The 19448-nt window shown below is 39.7% G+C and overlaps 1 protein-coding gene across 3 annotated transcripts in view; it reads left to right on the top strand.

Annotated features, from left to right (window-relative positions):
- The window catches only part of MTHFD1L (methylenetetrahydrofolate dehydrogenase (NADP+ dependent) 1 like), a 192559-nt gene that overhangs the window by 90999 nt on the left and 82112 nt on the right, over nucleotides 1–19448 (top strand). For all 3 annotated transcript variants that reach the window (XM_081251407.1, XM_081251406.1, XM_081251408.1), the window contains one exon: nucleotides 17427–17566. In XM_081251407.1, the coding sequence (XP_081107533.1) occupies nucleotides 17427–17566 (140 nt within the window). The remainder of the gene's footprint in view (nucleotides 1–17426; nucleotides 17567–19448) is intronic.

Here is a 19448-nt window from a genome sequence, read left to right on the forward strand (position 1 = left end):
AGGAAGGGAAGGAGCTGAACTGGTACCCGTGCACGAGGATAGCCTTCAGCTCTGTCTGTGCTGTGTTACTTCTTTGTAAAAGGAAGATAAGCAGTTGTGGCAAAATGTTAATGTTTGTTATGTGTGCAAGGCAGGGGAGGAATATAGGTTGGAATTTAGGAGACAGGCTGAGGCTAGAGGCGTAGATTGGCAGTTGTCATTAGTATGTGGTCAAGTCTTTACTTTTTTTAGAGCTAACTCTGGATGCTAACAGTCATGTTTAGTGGGTCAGGGCCTTTGCGTTACTTTCTAGCAGGAGTGATGGTTGTATATAGCCATCTGTGCTCTTCCATTTCCCTTGATAATGGGAATGGTAGAGATGTGGACAGTAGATGACCTGAGGGATCAGACAGCCTGAGCCCTGGCGAGACTTTCTGTCTACAAACTCAATGCGGAGGAGTGAAGAGATTTCTCAGAGGTTGCCCTTATAGCCTGCTGTCCAGAGGCAGTGAGGATGGCTTATTCATCCACTAAAAACTCCTTCTTGCCCACTGAGATGTTCAGTTATGTCCTAAAGAATGAGGGTTTTTTTTAATTTTTATTTTTCATATATTCAAGTGTTTATGCACACAGACATACTGAATTTTAGACACCAGCGATATGAGTACCTTCTTTTGATTGCCCTCCACCCCAGCCCACCTCAGTCTTGTTTAGTCCTTTTTTTGTTTGTTTTATAAAAGTGCATGAATATATTGGTTGACTGGATTGTTTTTACTTTTTAGGGTCAGGCAATAGTTTAATAATAAATTCTAAAAATATTTAAACAACTATGAAAATAGTTTTTTTTTTTTGCCTTCAAAGAACACTTCTTTGTTTAGCACATACACAGAGGAGGTAGAATTTAGAGTGCGAACAGTTCTTAAAGTCAGATGAACAGGAAACCCTCTTGAGACCTACTGTGTGTCCTCTCCTACTGCAAACTGACGTACCGGTTTCTGCTGTCTTGATTTACATCTGTGTCCGGAGCTTTTGATTAGACCCTCTCTCACTTATCTTCAGTGGCATAGCTTTGAGGCATCTGTCAAAGAGTTACAGCCACTCTCAGCCTCAGAAATTTTAACTTTTTCATCAGCAAAACTTTGAGCAAATCTCCCATCTTTTCTAAATTAGAAATGTAACCTTGTCTTTAGTCCCAGAGTTACTGTTGTGCAGAGAAAGAAAACACTGCATGACGTTCAAATTATGTGCAAACTGAAATGATAGAAATGAAAAATGCTAGATACGTTTCTAAGTAGGCTTTATTTTCACAAAGGAATCATCTAGGATCAGGTTCACACACACATAACAGCAATAGTGAAAACAGTGGCCCAAAGCAAATATAAGTTTATTTCTCTGCCATGTAAAAGAAATCCAGGGTAGACAGTCTCGACTGGTATGTCATCTACTCAGTCATCAGGGTGTGCCTAGTAGCCCAGGATGGTTGCACAGGCCCCAGCCATCACATCTATAACCCAGCCAGCAGGAAGGAGAATGAAAGGCATATCACCTTTTCTAGAGCCTTACTGGAAGTCATACAACACTTCTGTTTACATCTCATTAACAACATTGGTCTCATAGCCATACCTAACTGCAAGAGAAGCTAAGACATTTTCTGATTCTGTATGGGCTCCTTTAAATAGAAGGGTGAGGTTAACATGACATAGTTCAAGAGGTTTTCCCAGACTGCCAAATCATCCATGTCACTATACCTCACTCTCTCTCTCTCTTTTGTGTGTGTGTGTGTGTGTGTGTGTGTGAGAGAGAGAGAGAGAGAGAGAGAGAGAGAGAGTATCTGCCAGGGTTTAGAGAGAGGAGACCTTTGACTTCTTTGACTTCTCTACACAAACATGCTTAGGATTATCTCCTAATTCACCCAAACCGACAGGCCCACTTTCATTCTTAAGTAAATCAAAGATCAGTTTTTTCTTGTGTGATACAAATAGTCATATTTCTATTATTGGTACTTAACCCAAGTTGGACTCCACTTCTAGATATAAGGCCAGTCTGGGGGCATACCAAGAGCAGGAGAAAGAAACAGGGGTGGCAAATGAGGGTTTGTTCTTTGTTTATACAAAATAAGAATGATACCAAACTTTAGTATCAACTCCTTCTGCACATAGGGATGGGGTAGGGGTGCAGAGGTGGGAACATGAGAATTATTCCTGACACTTTGTTACCTTTCGCTTATAAACTGTGTTTACCTGGACATCTCAAGGGCATGTTCTGTGGTCAACAGTACAGAGAGATTCAAGGACATAAATAACAGCGAAAACGGTTAAAAGTGCCTGATATATTTTCTCCTTCACATCAGATTTTCCAGTAATCAGTAATATGTTTCTACTCATATATATTCATTTTATAGACGGAAAGGATTATTTTTTAAATAAGCCAAGGAAAAAATATGCTCATCCCTCCTTTCGGGGCAATTATCTTTACTTTGAGTTTTTTAGACTTGTCAGTAGGAATTACTGGCCTTTTCAGAGAGTCCTCGTTTGTTCTGTTAAATCGAATCCTTTCAAGATCTTGTACCACTGGACAGGCAGGGGGGCTTGTCTATTGCTAGTGACCAGGTCAGACACACTGAAGAAAACATGGAAAGAAGGACCATGGAGACCATTTCTGCCCCAAAGAGCCACTGGATCAGTGAGAGTCACATTGCATCGGTGCCCCTAAATGTACTGGTAATGGTGGATAACACTGAGGTTAAGGTCGTCATTCCTTTGAGCTACCTGTGCTGTTTGTCCCAGTGCTGAGCAGAGTGGGACCAGGTCTGGATAATCATGAAATTGATCTTGTGAGAAACCAGTGGGGCTAGACATGACTGTAAAACCAGCCAGTCTGTCTCCCTTCCTAGATAAGAAATCTGCAGAGTCTGGGCCAGTGGCTCTTGGATGTTTTGACTGAAACCCAGAGCATAAAGTACACTCTATAGCACATGCACACACGTATGCAAAAATGGAATCAGTGTCTTATGAAACAAGACTACTTTCTCTTATCATATGTCATGTATCCTAATATTTCCTATCCTATTTCTTCTTTTTTAAAAAATTCTTGTTGCAACCCAGTAAATTGATTATGTGAAACACTAATGGGTCTCTACCTTCAGTTCAAAAATTCCTGCCCTGCCTGCTTTTATTTAAATATTTTATTTAAATAGTTAAATATGTTGTAGAATCTTCCAGCTTTCAAGTTTAGAATGTTTTCCTTCTGTCTTAGTTTCTTTTTCTATAATAGAAGTTGTCATACTAGGAATGTTGGTAGATTTAATTTGTTTCCAAACTCAGGAATCTTGGTTTCTCTTGCTGGGTTTCTTGCAGTCGCAGAAGAAGCTAATATAGGTTTTTGGATGTTGTTTTTTTCCCCTGGGAACCTTTGAGATAAAACGTATTTACCTTTTGACATTTATGCTTTTTTCCTCCTTGGCTTGGTTTTCATCAACTGCTCGATGGAAAATGTTCTATTTCATCTTTCCATTACTTTAGATTAAGGCATGTTGTTAGCAAAGACTTTCAGAATTTGTTTCAAGTTATTTTCCTAGTGTCCGGTTTTCAGGAGCTGCAAGAGAACAGCTCTGCCCCAAGCAGTCACCCCAAAATCCAGGCCCTTAGCCAGAACTTTGGGGTACCACAGTTGGCTAAAAATGGAAGGGTTAAAACTCTGGTCAAAGCAATGACATTGTACAAGTGCTCATGATCTGTACAAGAAGTTGGCATCTTTGGATAATGAATTTAATTCAGTTGGATTTTTATAGAGGAGGTAAAAAGTAACATGTATAATTTAATTTTCATCTAAACATTTTTTTCAAAATCAAATTTCACTTTGGTCAAAATCATTTTACAAAACAAGATGTATAACAATGGGTTCAAATAACGGGAACCAGTGTCTATACCTAATTAATTCTCTGGAAGAAGGAAATTCTGGATCCTGATACCAAAGTACATCTAAGTGGCATTACTGGTATTTTCGAAGTTTTTATTACTACCAAAAACAGATAGTTCATATGGACCTATGTCCCTTTTATACTTTCCTTATCTTCTCTTCCCTTTTCTCCTAATAAATCCCCTGTAACCTTCTCATGCTTCTATACAACTACCAAACTTCCCCTAATGTGTGTAAGCACTGCCATCACCAAAAAGGTAAGCAAGAGGAAAGGCACATGTTAATATTAATATTTTTTTCTTTTTTAATTGGTATCTTTTTCCTTTAAATCTCCTAATATGTGCCCAGTTGAATCTGTATACTTGATGAAAATTTGACCCTAAGACATTTAATAAAACCGAAGAGCAGGGGGCCTTCCCTGGTGGCGCACTGGTTGAGAATCTGCCTGCCGGTGCAGGGGACACGGGTTCGAGCCCTGGTCTGGGAAGATCCCACATGCCGCGGAGCAACTAGGCCCATGCGCCACAACTACTGAGCCTGCGCGTCTGGAGCCTGTGCTCTGCAACAAGAGAGGCTGCGATAGTGAGAGGCCCGCGCACCGTGATGAAGAGTGGCCCCCGCTTGCCACAAGTAGAGAAAGCCCTTGCCCAGAAACGAAGACCCAAAACAGCCAAAAATAAATAAATTAAAAAAAAAAAACAAAAAAACGAAGAGCAAAGACAAGTCCGAAAGAGCAGAAAGGATTTAATTTTTTTGTAGAATTTCATAGTCTTAAGTTGGATCCTTAAAATTAATACGTTCTAAATCAAGTCCCCCCACGCTTTTTTTTTCCGGCTGTAGTAATAATACAGAGCTTCCCCTGTCATTTATTGATTCATCCTGGTTTACTTAGTCTTCTTCTAGTCGTTGAAAAAATGATTAAAATCCTCGAAGGCCAGCAGCCTACCTTGAGCTGCAATTCAGAGTTTATGTGCTTCTGTGACTCTGAACTCCACTTGCCCTGAGTTTATCTGTAGACAGCTGCAGCGGAGTAGACATGTTTACATAGGGTAGAAAAAGGCAGTTTGAAGAGTCCAGTTTCCATTCCTTTAGCATTATTCAGGAATTATAGCCCACAGTGCTTCAGAATGAAGCCTAGTCCGGCATCTACCTTACTTCTTCCTGTACAAAGTTTTTCTTATCATTTCTGATTTGTCGTGAGAAAGTTAAGTGCTAACTGAATGAAAGCTATGGTTCTATTTCTCCCTCTGTTTACTAGAAATTCTTTTGAGGATTAAGTTAGCAAAATCTGCCCTGTGCAGACATACTTCTTATCTCAACCTATTTTGAGCTAAACTGATTGCAAAGGCTAGTTCTTCTGTGAGCCCTCTAACAGTCCATAAATTCAAGTTCATGTCCCAAAGTAATGGGGACTCACTATGTTGTGTATTTGATATGTATGTTGGTTGCTTGTGTCATGGAGAGAAAAATTATTACCATTAGAAAGTGGCTGTGAAATCTGAAAATTCTAATCTTCTGAGTACACATGGAGTAAACCCTTAGTGACACAGCAAGGTGGAAGTTCAATTTGCTATGATGGTGACAATATTCAGGTGTCTCAAGTAGCCAGAAACTCAGGGACAACTCTTGGTGCCTCAATTTAACTCTATCCCAGAGCCTAAGGAGGGTTTTCCCCAGTGTAAAAGCAAAAACGAGAATTTCAGGTCTGAAGTATTTGTTGCCTTTTCTCACACCATGGTGTGCAATTTGGAAAGGAAAACCCAAACAAGAGAGTTGGGGCTGGTCATTTCCCCAGCCAGTGCTGGAGGGTGGACGCCTGGCTTGGAGGAGGTTGGGAAGACCCATCTTGGGATCTGACTCATCCAGTGAAAGGTGGTGAAATACCCACTGACTCCCAGAATACCATCTGGTTCTCAAGAGGCCAGATTGCAGAGCAAGTATTCTCTACCTGTGACCTGTTTCTGCTGGTGTCGGATACCAAACCCAGATGGAGCTGGTCCTTGCAGCTCTTTCTTTTTCACCACTATACTGCCCGCCACTGCCCAGAACTCAGCACTGTAGGCTGAGAACTGGGAGAGGATGAGATTCGTTATCCCTAAATGAATTGCTCTAAGAGAGAAAAGAACTTTCTGAATTGAGAGAGAGAGAGGATGGAAGGAAGGAGGGAGAGAGGGAAGGAAGGGAAGGAAGAAATATAATAGAGAAGAAGACTGCAGATTACTTACTTTCTTTTATCACAGCAGGGCCACATTGCAATTAGAAAACAAGTCTGGGGTTCAGGAAAAGAATCTAGAGCTACATCTTAGATATCAAATTATTATTGAAGTACAAGGTGTTGAGATTTCCATCTTGGTACACAACTTGCCAAGCGGCTGAGTTAAAGAAATGCTGCAGGATCAGTTATACGTGGACGGGGCAGGATGGAGTAGGGGCCGAGCCTGCAGTCAGGTGGACCATGATTTCCATCCAAGCTCTATCGCCTTCTAACTGTTTGACCTTGGAAGAAAATTATTTAAACGTTTACATCTTTAACTTCATAATCTGTAAGCAGAGGATGAAGGCGATAAAAAGTGAAATGAGATGGAGAATGTCTAGTGCAGTGCCGGGCACACAGGCGTGTCAGTAAATGTCAACGTCTGTGCCTCTCCCCAAGCCCCAGTCCCTATTTGAATAGCTTTTCCCCATCATATATGTTTGTTCTTAGTAGTAAGACAGATCATTGCCATCACCCGTGTTGTCCTGTATTCCTCGCTTCCTTACGAAGTTGGTGCATCAGTCACCTGTGAGACACTACTTTTCGTCACCAGGAACTGCCGTGTTGTAGTAAACACATCGTTGACACAGCGCATCAGACTTTGCTGAGTGGAGTTTTTACTCATATTTCAGGGTCTCATGGGACATATGGTTATCGTTAACATAATCTTGTACAGCGTTTTGTTCTAATGCAGTAAATGCCTTTGTAACGTTCTCAGGAAGAGTGTCTAGAAAGTACAAGGCTCCTTTGTCCTGCTTGAACTAGAGCAGAGTGCCTATCTGGGCATTTTGGGTAGATAATTCTAGGTGGGTTTTTTTTTTTTTTTTTTTTAAGCGGGTGTGCGGCTGTCCTCTGCATTCTAGGATGTTTAGCAGCATCCCTGGCTCCTACTTACTACATGCCAGTTACAATAACCAAAAGTGACTTCAGATATCGACAGATGTCCCTAGTTGAGGATGACTGAACTGCACTTAAGATTGTGATTCCATAGAAATGGGTTCAATAAACGTACTAACCCATGAGATCATCTAGAAGTAATCGTGAAAGAGAGTTGATTCAAATTTGCCTACATACTGATAGATAAATAAACATTTTAAAGTACCATAGGGAATTCAAGCAGGAAAAAATGAAAAGAAAGGTTAGAAAGATGCTCCTTTGTTATTAGGTAATGAATGAATCTTTCTCATCTTTGTCTAGTTAAACAGGTGCTGGCAGCCCTGTTTGCTTACTAAGTGAAGACAAGGGCACATTGATAAATGCTTAGGTGCCTAGCAGGGTAATAGAGGTTCAGTAATTACTGAATGAGAAGAAACAAAGGTTTTTCCTAAATTCTGGGGTGTATATGTTTAATGAAGAGTGCTTTTGGGCAGAATGGCAGAGAGTATGTAATATAGAAAGGAGCACTCTGGGCCGGGCATCAGAGGGACCTGGGACAGCATAGCATGTTCTTCATTGTTATCTCAAGAAGAGAGCTTACCTGGCACATAGGAGCCCTGAAGAGGTTAGAGTATGTTATCCCTAAAGGTCCCTCATAACTCTAGAATTTTATGAATCCATGGCTTATAGGGCCTGCCTATGATGTCATGACGTTAATGCTTTTTTTTTTTTTTTTAAGGTAGCAGATCAGTGATTACTCTAAAATCTGAGTCTTAATCGTCACTGCAACTTCTCTGTGTATAGCAAGTTGGGGATGTGGTAGAATAACTTAAATATAAAAATCATTCTCTCTGCCTTATTGAAGAATTTCATAGATAGCAAGTGTGCCTGTCAGTAGTGGCTTTTTTGTTGTTATTGTTTCTGTTCAGTTTGTACCATGTGACTCGGGGTGTCCTAGCAGATCTGCATGGAGAGCCAGCCACCCAGTTGTCAAGTTTTGGTTTTTACCCAGAGCTCTGTTTCCTGTGCAGGTTACTAAGTATTTGTCCAAATAGTCCCTTCCCAGAGCAGACCCACTGACAGTTCCTTTCTGAGCAGATTATGGGTTTTGAAGTTTGAATCAAGCCAGGCTACAAAATCCGTATCTACGAGCTTCTGTGCTCACACAGAGTATCAGTCAGCATTTCCTGTTTCCATTCACGCTGTAAGTTGAATAGCTGTAAACAACCCCCTCGCCCCTGCCCCCGCAAAAAAGGAGAGTGCCAAGACAAATAATTCTTGTGGCATAGGCAGTTTCTCGCAAACCTTTTAAAACATGCAGCTTGCAGAAGTCTACATTATGTGCTTTTCAGGATTGCTAAATCATAGTAAACATACTTGCTTCATGACTCAAGACCAAGTCTATGCTACAATCCACATTAAATAATTCCTTCGCCCGTATCTGTTTTAAAATTTATAGAGAGCAGCAAAGACACTAAGGGAGTAAATTGCTTATTTCATGTCACTAGGAAAACTTAACTTATGGGTTTTCGATGTCGACCAGCCCCAGGATTTGCCTAGGAAATGGAACTTGCCCCCTTATCACAGCCAGACACTGTCCCCCTTGCCTGTGGGACTAAGACACAGACGCACAGCACTGCACGGTGTCCATGTTGAAGTTAGTTCTTGTTGATGACACCGTATTAAGTGGTCCTTACTTTTGGAATTACTGACCCACCAGCATACCTTCTGTTTTCCTTAGCAGTCTGATATTTGAAAACAAATAAAAATACATGCGGTATTTCCAAACAGTTTTCAACGGGTAAGAATCTGGCACTTCCTCCTGTTTTCTTCATATTGTTTGCCTCCATATTTCCCTTGCATTTGGAAGCCACAGTCCTAGACCTTTATTACTGCATCCTGTTTCCTTCCCTAACTGAAGTTCTCTTTGTTACTGTGCTTCCTCCCTCCCAATATGAAATTAATCTTGTCTAGCTTATGTAGACATTTGAGGTGGTCTATCTTTTTCAGGTATGACCTTTATAGCTCTTATTAAAGTGGTTTTTAAGAAAAAAAGGTATGATAGGGAGCTGTAAGAAAACTATTAATTGTTTAAATTCTCTTTTATGTATATGTCTATCTCCCTTTCTCTGTTGAATAATAGCTGGCTCCCTCTCTGATAGTTTCTTCTTTTCTTTGTTAATTCACTCATTTTTTTTGCACTTGGTACTAGAGATACAAAGGTGAATGAGATATGGCCCCTGCCCTCCACATGGGAGATGACACATACGTCTAATTAGGATGCTACATGCAGAGATAGATGTGGGCTCCGTGGAGCAACAAACCAGAGGGCTAGGAGAGGCAGAAGGGGTCGCTTCCTCTGCCTGAGAAGTTCAGAGCAAGCTTCCAGGAAATGAGACATCTGAGCTAAGGCTTTAAGGGAGAGGGGAGAGAAGAGCATTCCAGATGGGACAAGAGCGGTGAGGATGACAAATCACATGCTTTATGTGGGCTCTCCAGGAAGTGGTATTACTGAAACATGAAATTTGAGGCAGAGGGTGAGGAAAGTGAAGGTAGTTACATTAGGGTGGCCTTCGGTTTTATGTTAGGGATCTTGGGAGTTTTTCCTTTGGCAGCACTGAGCTGATGAAGGTAGGAGAACTTGGTAACTATATGTGAAGGCTGAGGAAGGGAAGAGTTCAGGTTTTTTAAAGAGAATTTGAGCATGCAACTTTTGCAAGGGAATTACACGTTTATAAATAAAATGTGTTATTAATATATTAATAACACAATAAAACAAGTGTTTTGACCAAGTGTTTTGAAACTTTCTATTCCCTTTTGTTTGGTTTGGAGGTATATACGTTAATTCAGTGCCTACTATGTGCCTTGCAATGTTAACAGACATGGTCCCTATCCTCATGGAGTTTACAGTGTAATAGGGGAGCTTAAAGTGGACATGTGCACCCAGTTGGAAAGACTAGAGATCGCTTGATCAAACCCCAGTATGTGAAATGTACATAATAGTCTACTTCTAACTGTAGGGTGACACTAAACAGTTTTAAAAATATCATAACATAGCTACATCGCTTGTTCAAAGGAAATATAGTAAAGGGGAAGAAAATGACTTGTAGCTGTGTTCATTCCAAATTGAATACTTTCAAAGGAGTGTTTTTCAATTTGTCAAAAGCATATCAACAGTCATAAAAACATTTTATACCCTCTGGCACCATACTCTCACCCTTGGGAATTTATTCCAAGAATATAATTTGAAAGAGGTTAAAGCCCATATGCACAGCTATTTTGCAGCATTATTTATATTGGAAACAACCCAAACATCTAATAACAGGGCTAACAATTTTGCAAATCTTGCTACATCAACAACAAAATTATAAGTTGCCACATATAATCATAATTTTTGGAAGTTTGTAGTACAGCAAGAAAACCCTGATAATTTTAAAGTAAAAGAGCAGACTACAAAATTCTACCTATTCGTTAAAAATTGTATAGGAATATGAGGTATTAAAAGGAAACCATAGGGTTTCCCTGGTGGCACAGTGGTTGAGAGTCCGCCTGCCGATGCAAGGGACATGGGTTTGTGCCCCGGTCCGGGAGGATCCCACATGCCGCGGAGCGGCTGGGCCCGTGAGCCATGGCCGCTGAGCCTGCGCGTCCGGAGCACAATGGGAGAGACCACAGCACTGAGAGGCCCACGTACCTCAATCAATCAATCAATCAATCAATCAATCAATCAATGGAAACCATAAAAAATTAGGACAACTACTTGACTAAAAAAGTCAAAAAGAGTCTGAAATTATGGGTGATGTTTTATTTTTCTTTTCTTTTTTTTGAATGTTATTTTATTTATTTTTTTATACAGCAGGTTCTTATTAGTCATCAGTTTTATACACATCAGTGTACACATGTCAATCCCAATTGCCCAATTCATCACACCACCATCCCAACCCCACCCCACCCGCGGCTTTCCCCCCTTGGTGTCCATACGTTTGTTCTCTACAACTGTGTCTCAACATCTGTCCTGCAAACCAGTTCATCTGTACCATTTTTCTAGGTTCCACATATACGCGTTAATATACGATATTTGTTTTTCTCTTTCTGACTTACTTCACTCTGTATGACAGTCTCTAGATCCATCTACAAATGACCCAATTTCATTCCTTTTTATGGCTGAGTAATATTCCATTGTGTATACGTACCACATCTTTATCCATTCGTCTGTCGATGGGCATTTAGGTTGCTTCCATGACCTGGCTATTGTAAATAGTGCTGCAATGAACATTGGGGTGCATGTGTTTTTTGAATTATGGTTTTCTCAGGGTATATGCCCAGTAGTGGGATTGCTAGGTCATATGGTAATTCAATTTTTAGTTTTTTAAGGAACCTCCATACTGTTCTCCATAGTGGCTGTATCAATTTACATTCCCACCAACAGTGCAAGAGGGTTCGCTTTTCTCCACACCCTCTCCAGCATTTGCTGTTTGTAGATTTTCTGATGATGCCCATTCTAACTGGTGTGAGGTGATACCTCACTGTAGTTTTGATTTGCATTTCTCTAATAATTAGTGATGTTGAGCAGCTTTTCATGTGCTTCTTGGCCATCTGTATGTCTTCTTTGGAGAAATGTCTATTTAGGTCCTCTGCCCATTTTTGCATTGGGTTGTGTGTTTCTTTAATATTGAGCTGCATGAGCTATTTATATATTTTGGAGATTAATCCTTTGTTGATTCGTTTGCAACTATTTTCTCCCATTCTGAGGGTTGTCTTTTCGTCTTGTTTATGGTTTCTTTTGCTGTGCAAAAGCTTTGAAGTTTCATTAGGTCCCATTTGTTTATTTTTGTTTTTATTTCCATTCCTCTAGGAGGTGGATCAAAAAAGATAGTGCTGTGATTTATGTCAAAGAATGTTCTTCCTATGTTTTCCTCTAAGAGTTTTATAGTCTGCGAACTTACATTTAGGTCTCTAATCCATTTTTTTTTTTTTTTTTTTTTTTGCGGTACGCGGGCCTTTCACTCTTGTGGCCTCTCCCGTTGCGGAGCACAGGCTCCGGACGCACAGGCTCAGCGGCCGTGGCTCACGGGCCCAGCCGCTCCGCAGCATGTGGGATCTTCCTGGACCGGGGCACGAACCCGCATCCCCTGCATCGGCAGGTGGACTCTTAACCACTGCACCACCAGGGAAGCCCTCTAATCCATTTTGAGTTTATTTTTGTGTGTGGTGTTAGGGAGTGTTCTAATTTCATTCTTTTACATGTAGCTGTCCAGTTTTCCCAGCACCACTTATTGAAGAGACTGTCTTTTCTCCATTGTATATCCTTGCCTCCTTTGTCATAGATTAGTTGACCATAGGTGTGTGGGTTTATCTCTGGGCTTTCAATCTTGTTTCATTGATAGATGTTTCTGTTTTTGTGCCAGTACTATATTGTCTTGATTACTGTAGCTTTGTAGTATAGTCTGAAGTTACGGAGTCTGATTCCTCCAGCTCCGTTTTTTCCCCTCAAGACTGCTTTGGCTATTCAGGGTCTTTTGTGTCTTCATACAAATTTTAAGATTTTTTGTTCTAGTTCTGTAAAAAATGCCATTGGTAATTTCATAGGGATGGCATTGAATCTGTAGATTGCTTTGAATAGTATAGTCATTTTCACAGTATTGATTCTTCCAATCCAAGAACATGGTATATCTCTCCATCTGTTGGTATCATCTTTAATTTCTTTCATCAGTGTCTTACAGTTTTCTGCATACAGGTCTTTTGTCTCCCTAGGTAGGTTTATTCCTAGGTATTTTATTCTTTTTGTTGCAGTGGGAAATGGGAGTGTTTCCTTAATTTCTCTTTCAGATTTTTCATCATTAGTATACAGGAATGCAAGACATGTCTGTGCATTAATTTTGTATCCTGCAAATTTACCAAATTCATTCATTAGCTCTAGTAGTTTTCTGATGGCATTTTTAGGATTCTCTATGTATAGTATAATGTCATCTGCAAACAGTGAGAGTTTTACTTCTTCTTTTTCAATTTGGATTCCTTATTTTCCTTTTTTTTTTTTTGCGGTACGCGGGCCTCTCACTGCTGTGGCCTCTCCCGTTGCGGAGCACAGGTTCTGGACGCGCAGGCTCAGCGGCCATGGCTCACAGGCCCAGCTGCTCCACGGTATGTGGGATCTTCCCGGACCGGGGCACAAACCCGCATCCCCCACATTGGCAGGCGGACTCTCAACCACTGCGCCACCAGGGAAGCCCCCTTCTTTTTCTTTTTCTTCTCTGATTGCCATGGCTAGGACTTCCAAAACTATGTTGAATAATAGTGGTGAGAGTGGACATCCTTGTCTTGCTCCTGATCTTAGAGGAAATGCTTTCAGTTTTTCACCATTTAGCATGATGTTTGCTGTGGGTTTGTCATATATGGCCTTTATTCTGTTAAGGTAGATTCCCTGTATTCTCACTTTCTGGAGGGTTTTAATCATAAATGGGTATTGAATTTTGTCAAAAGCATTTTCTGCATCTATTGAGATGATCGTATGGTTTTTATTCTTCAGTTTGTTAATATGGTGTATCACATTGATTGATTTGCATATATTGAAGAATCCTTGCATCCCTGGGATAAATCCCACTTGATCATGGTGTATGATCCTTTTAATATGTTGTTGGATTCTGTTTGCTAGTATTTTGTTGAGGATTTTTGCATCTATATTCATCAGTGATATTGGTCTGTAATTTTCTTTTTTTGTAGTATCTTTGTCTGGTTTTGGTATCAGGGTGATGGTGGCCTCATAGGGTGAGTTTGGGAGTGTTCCTTCCTCTGCAATTTTTTGGAAGAGTTTGAGTAGGATAGGTGTGAGCTCTTCTCTAAAGGTTTGATAGAATTCACCTGTGAAGCCATCTGGTCCTGGATTTTTGTTTGTTGGAAGATGTTTAATCACAGTTTCAATTTCGTTACTTGTGATTTGTCTGTTCATATTTTCTATTTCTTCCTGGTTCAGTCTTGGAAGGTTATACCTTTCTAAGAATTTGTCCATTTCTTCCAGGTTGTCCATTTTATTGGCATAGAGTTGCTTGTAGTAGTCTCTTAGGATGCTTTGTATTTCTGTGGTGTCTGTTGTAACTTCTCCTTTTTCATTTCTAATTTTATTGATTTGAGTCCTCTCCCTCTTTTTCTTGATAAGTCTGGCTGATGGTTTATCAATTTTGTTTATCTTCTCAAAGAACCAGCTTTCAGTTTTATTGATCTTTGCTATTGTTTTCTTTGTTTTTATTTCATTTATTTCTGCTCTGATCTTTATGTTTTCTTTCCTTCTGCTAACTTTGGGTTTTGTTTGTTCTTCTTTCTCTAGTTCCTTTAGGTGTAAGGTTAGATTGTTCATTTGAGATTTTTCTTGTTTCTTGAGGTAGGCTTGTATAGCTATAAACTTCCATTTAGAACTGCTTTTGCTGCCTCCCATAGGTTTTGGATCATCGTGTTTTCATTTTCATTTGTCTAGGTATTTTTTGATTTCCTGTTTGATTTCTTCAGTGATCGCTCGGTTATTTAGTAACATACTGTTTAGCCTCCATGTGTTTGTGTTTTTTACGTTTTTTTCCATGTAATTCATTTCTAATCTCATAGCGTTGTGTTCAGAAAAGATGCTTGATATGATTTCAATTTTCTTAAATTTACTGGGGCTTGATTTGTGACCCAAGATGTGATCTATCCTGGAGAATGTTTGGAGTGCACTTGAGAAGAAAGTGTAATCTGCTGTTTTTGGATGGAGTGTCCTATACATATCAGTTAAATGTATCTGGTCTATTGTGACATTTAAAGCCTCTGTTTCCTTACTAATTTTCATTTTGGATGATCTGTCCATTGGTGTAAGTGAGGTGTTAACGTCCCCCACTATTACTGTGTTACTGTCAATTTCCTCTTTTACAGCTGTTAGCAGTTGCCTTATGTATTGAGGTGCTCCTATCTTGGGTGCATATATATTTACTATTGTTATACCTTCTTCTTGGATTGATCCCTTGATCATTATGTAGTGTCCTTCCTTGTCTCTTGTAACATTCTTTCTTTCAAAGTCTATTTTATCTGATATGAGTATTGCTACTCCAGCTGTCTTTCGATTTCCATTTGCATGGAATATCTTTTTCCATCTCCTCACTTTCAGTCTGTATGTGTCCCTAGGTCTGAAGTGGGTCTCTTGTAGACAGCGTATATATGTATCTTGTTTTTGTATCCATTCAGCAAGCCTGTTTCTTTTGGTTGGAGCATTTAATCCATTCACGTTAAGGTAATTATTGGGCTGTATGTTCCTATGACCATATTCTTAATCGTTTTGGGTTTGTTTTTGTAGGTCCTTTTCTTCTCTTGTGTTCCCACTTAGAGAAGTTCCTTTAGCTTTTGTTGTAGAGCTAGTTTGGTGGTGCTGAATTCTCTCAGCTTTTGCTTGTCTGTAAAGCTTTTGATTTCTCCATCGAATCTGAATTAGATCCTTGCTGGGTAGAGTAATCTTGGTTGTAGTTTCTTCTCTTTCATCACTTTAACTATATCATGCCACTCCCTTTTGGCTTGTAGGGTTTCTGCTGAGAAATCAGCTGTTAACCTTGTGGGAGTTCCCTTGCATGTTATTTGTTGTTTTTCCCTTGCTGCTTTCAGCAATTTTTCTTTGTCTTTAATTTTTGCCAATTTGATTACTGTGTGTCTCGGCGTGTTTTTCCTTGGGTTTATCCTGTATGGGACTCTGTGCTTCCTGGACTTGAGTGGCTATTTCCTTTCCCATGTTAAGGAAGTTTTAGACTATAATCTCTTCAGATATTTTCTCAGGTCCTTTGTCTCTCTCTTCTCCTTCTAGGACCCCTATAATATCAATGTTGTTGCGTTTAATGTTGTCCCAGAGGTGTCTTAGGCTGTCTTCATTTCTTTTCATTCTTTTTTCTTTACTGTGTTCCGCAGCAGTGAATTCCACCATTCTGTCTTCCAGGTCACTTACCCGTTCTTCTGCCTCAGTTATTCTGCTACTGGTTCCTTCTAGTGTATTTTTCATTTCACTTACTGTATTGTTTATCTCTGTTTGTTTGTTCTTTAATTCTTCTAGGTCTTTGTTAAACATTTCTTGCATCTTTGCCTCCATTGTTTTTCTGAGGTCCTGGATCATCTTCACTATCATTATTCTGAATTCTTTTTCTGGAAGGTTGCCTATCTCCACTTCATTTAGTTGTTTTTCTGGGGTTTTATCTTGTTCCTTCATCTGGTATATAACCCTCTGCCTTTTCATCTTGTCTATCTTTCTATGAATGTGGTTTTTGTTCCACAGTTTGCAGGATTGTAGTTCTTCTTGCTTCTGCTGCCTGTCTGCCCTCTCTGTTTTTCTTTTCTTAATTTTTATTAAAATGTGTATATTTAGTGAATGCTTGAGAGAGATATCCTCATTTATTCACATGTTAAATGGTTTCTATTTTACCTTTTTTTTTTTTTACTGCTTCTTCCTCTTTCTGCCATAAATTATGGCCTTGGTTGTACTGTAAGTATATAGTGCATATTTCATAAATATTTAATTTCTATTCCATTAATAGTATTCTTTCCCTAGAGCAGAGTGCTTCTCAAATTTTAATGGGCATTCATCTCACTAAGGGATCTTGTCAAAATGCTGGTTCTGATTCAGTAGTTCTGGGATGGAGCCCAAGAGTCTGCATTTCTAATAAACCCCCAGGGGCTGGTGATGTGGCTGGTCCAGAGCTCTGCTTTTTGTATGAAGATGCTGCTGCTTACCCAGTGTCAGGAGTATTATCTTGGAAGGCAGTGTTGGACAGTCTCCCTGCTATAGCCATAACTGCCTCAGTAACATTTTTAGCAATTTGGGGGCAGGGGAAAGGATGGTTAAAGACCAGTGTCCTCTGTGGTTATGAAGTAAAGATACCATCTTATTATCAAGCCTGATGATAAACCTCCTTAAATGGCTCAACTAACTTCAATTTTGTCCATCAATAGAAATGGCCAGATGGAATGAAAATAAGTGATTCTGTATGTATCTTTTAAAGAGTAAGGAAAGATCTTCTATACTAATCATACTAGCAGTGTTCTTTGACACAATTTGGAACCTGATTAAAAAGTGGAAAATCCCATCTGTGTTAAGAAAAGCTTTGCCTTGACCTTCTATACTGGAAGAAAAATCTTGGCCATGGCAGTGAATCCTTAAGGAACAGTGGTGTGAAGCAGAGTAGAGAGTCATCTTTTTTATGGAATGTAAGGAAGTAGACATTTTCTAAAACCATGGAAACGTCTTTTTACCTTTGTATATGAACAGGATGCAGTGGTGTATAGTAACCTTGAACATGGAGGAAAATTTGTCATCCTTTGAATTTGAACCACATCAATGATTGTCAAAACCTACTGTTGTTTCTAGAAGATAATAGCAAGTTTCAAACTTGATTCTCCACAGTGACTGAAGCTGGCTTTGGTGCTGATATTGGCATGGAGAAATTCTTCAACATCAAGTGCAGAGCTTCTGGCTTGGTGCCCAGTGTTGTGGTGCTGGTGGCGACGGTGCGGGCTCTGAAGATGCACGGAGGTGGACCAAGTGTAAGCACCATGCTTCCTTTCTAATAAAACAGAAGGAAGCAGAATTGAACCTTTGAAACATCCAAACCTGATTCATAACTGCAGTTTTCTAGAATATCTCCTTTTTCACAAATCACCATTACAGGGCACTTAGAGTTCAGTTCGTCAAGTAATTAGTAACACCCACAAAGTTATTTCTAAGCAATATTTTGGGAAAGAGCATAATGTGACCACTTTTTAGTTCTAAGAATCTAAACTGAAACTTATGTCAACATTTTATAACCCTGTGGTAAAGGGAGGATAGAGGCTTTGGTTCCTGAATGAAGAACAGAAGGGTTAGAGTGATTGCTTTTGTGGGTGAGGTTGTTCAGTGTTTGTACGGATAGTTTTTTGGTTCACTGACGCTACATCTCATCAGATTTCATCTAGCACTATTTTCCTTCTGTCTCTGTTTATTATGATTTCACTTTATAACTCTGTTAGAGCACTGGATTATTTCTAAGAGAGCTTTGCTTAGAAAACACAAATTCTATTTTAACATTTTTAAAGACTTTATCTTGTATAGAATTCACACACACCTGAAAGGAGTTTTCACCTTTCCACAGCAAAGATGTAGGTTTTTTTTTTCTTTTTCTTTTTCATTTTTAGGGATTTCCAAAGGGAGAATAAGAAATGTTGTACTGATTAACCATTTTTGAAATGAAATCATTTGGAGTTTCTTTATTACTTATACTATTGATATATTACACAAACTGCCAAATCTGATTTCTTAATTGGTATACTGTGTATCCAAATATCACACATGATTAATTATATAGCATAAACAAATAACAAGTTTGCCATGATGAAACACCATGATGTGCACTGTTTAATCATCTTAGCAATTCTTTGTCCTAGGAGAGGCAGACATTATATCATTTTACAGATGAGGAAGCTGAGGTTTGCTGTGTTTAGGGGATGTCACCAGGCCAGCAGAGAGCCAAATCGCAAGCCTAGGTCTGAGATACAGATTCTCCACTTTTGTCGGGCATTCAGAGCTGGATATGAATGAAGGGTAAACCTTTTCTGAATCCCTAATCTGCTCATTAATACCAGACACTTGAGCACCTCATTTTAGCCTAGAGCTTCACCATTTGATCAAAGGCAAGATTGACGCAGCAGGTATTATAATATAGTAGTGCTAAAGAGTTCTGATTTTGTTCAAAACACCAATTGTTGCTACCAATCACTCCTTGAGTTTAGACTCTGAAGCTGTATCAACTTCCATTTTCAAAAAACGATCTCGGGCTTCCCTTGTGGCTCAGTGGTTGAGAGTGTGCCTGCCGATGCAGGGGACATGCCCCAGTCCGGGAAGATCCCACATGCCGCGGAGCGGCTGGGCTCGTGAGCCATGGCCGCTGAGCCTGCGCGTCCGGAGCCTGTGCTCTGCAGCGGGAGAGACCACAACAGTGAGAGGCCCGTGTACCGCAAAAAACAAACAAACAAAAAACGATCTCTACCTATATAAGATAAATTTGAAATTCCCCCTCCCTGTTTTGCACCCTAAAAATTATAAAATCAAAGGGCTTTATTACTGGAAAGGGCTTAGAAATTAGTCTGGTTCAAGTCTTTACAAAGATAAAATTACTGAGGTGCTGGAGGATTCTGGGTCTTGCTTAGTATCCTCCATCTATTTAGGGGACTAATCAGACATGAAATCAAGGTCTCTGGACTTCTAGTCCAGTGTTTTTGCACACTCCAATCTCGTCTCTGTCCTATAAAAACTCACTACATGATTTATAATCCTATTTCAGTTCATCTTAATGTGTGTGCTCTGTTTTATAATGGTTGCATTTTCTGCTCACCTTAATCCTTGGTACCTCTTTCAGTTCCCCTTAATGTCATGTTTCCGTGCTAGTGATGA

Source organism: Mesoplodon bidens (assembly GCF_964165515.1).
Source record: "Mesoplodon bidens genome assembly, chromosome: 12".
Lineage (NCBI taxonomy): Eukaryota > Metazoa > Chordata > Mammalia > Artiodactyla > Ziphiidae > Mesoplodon > Mesoplodon bidens.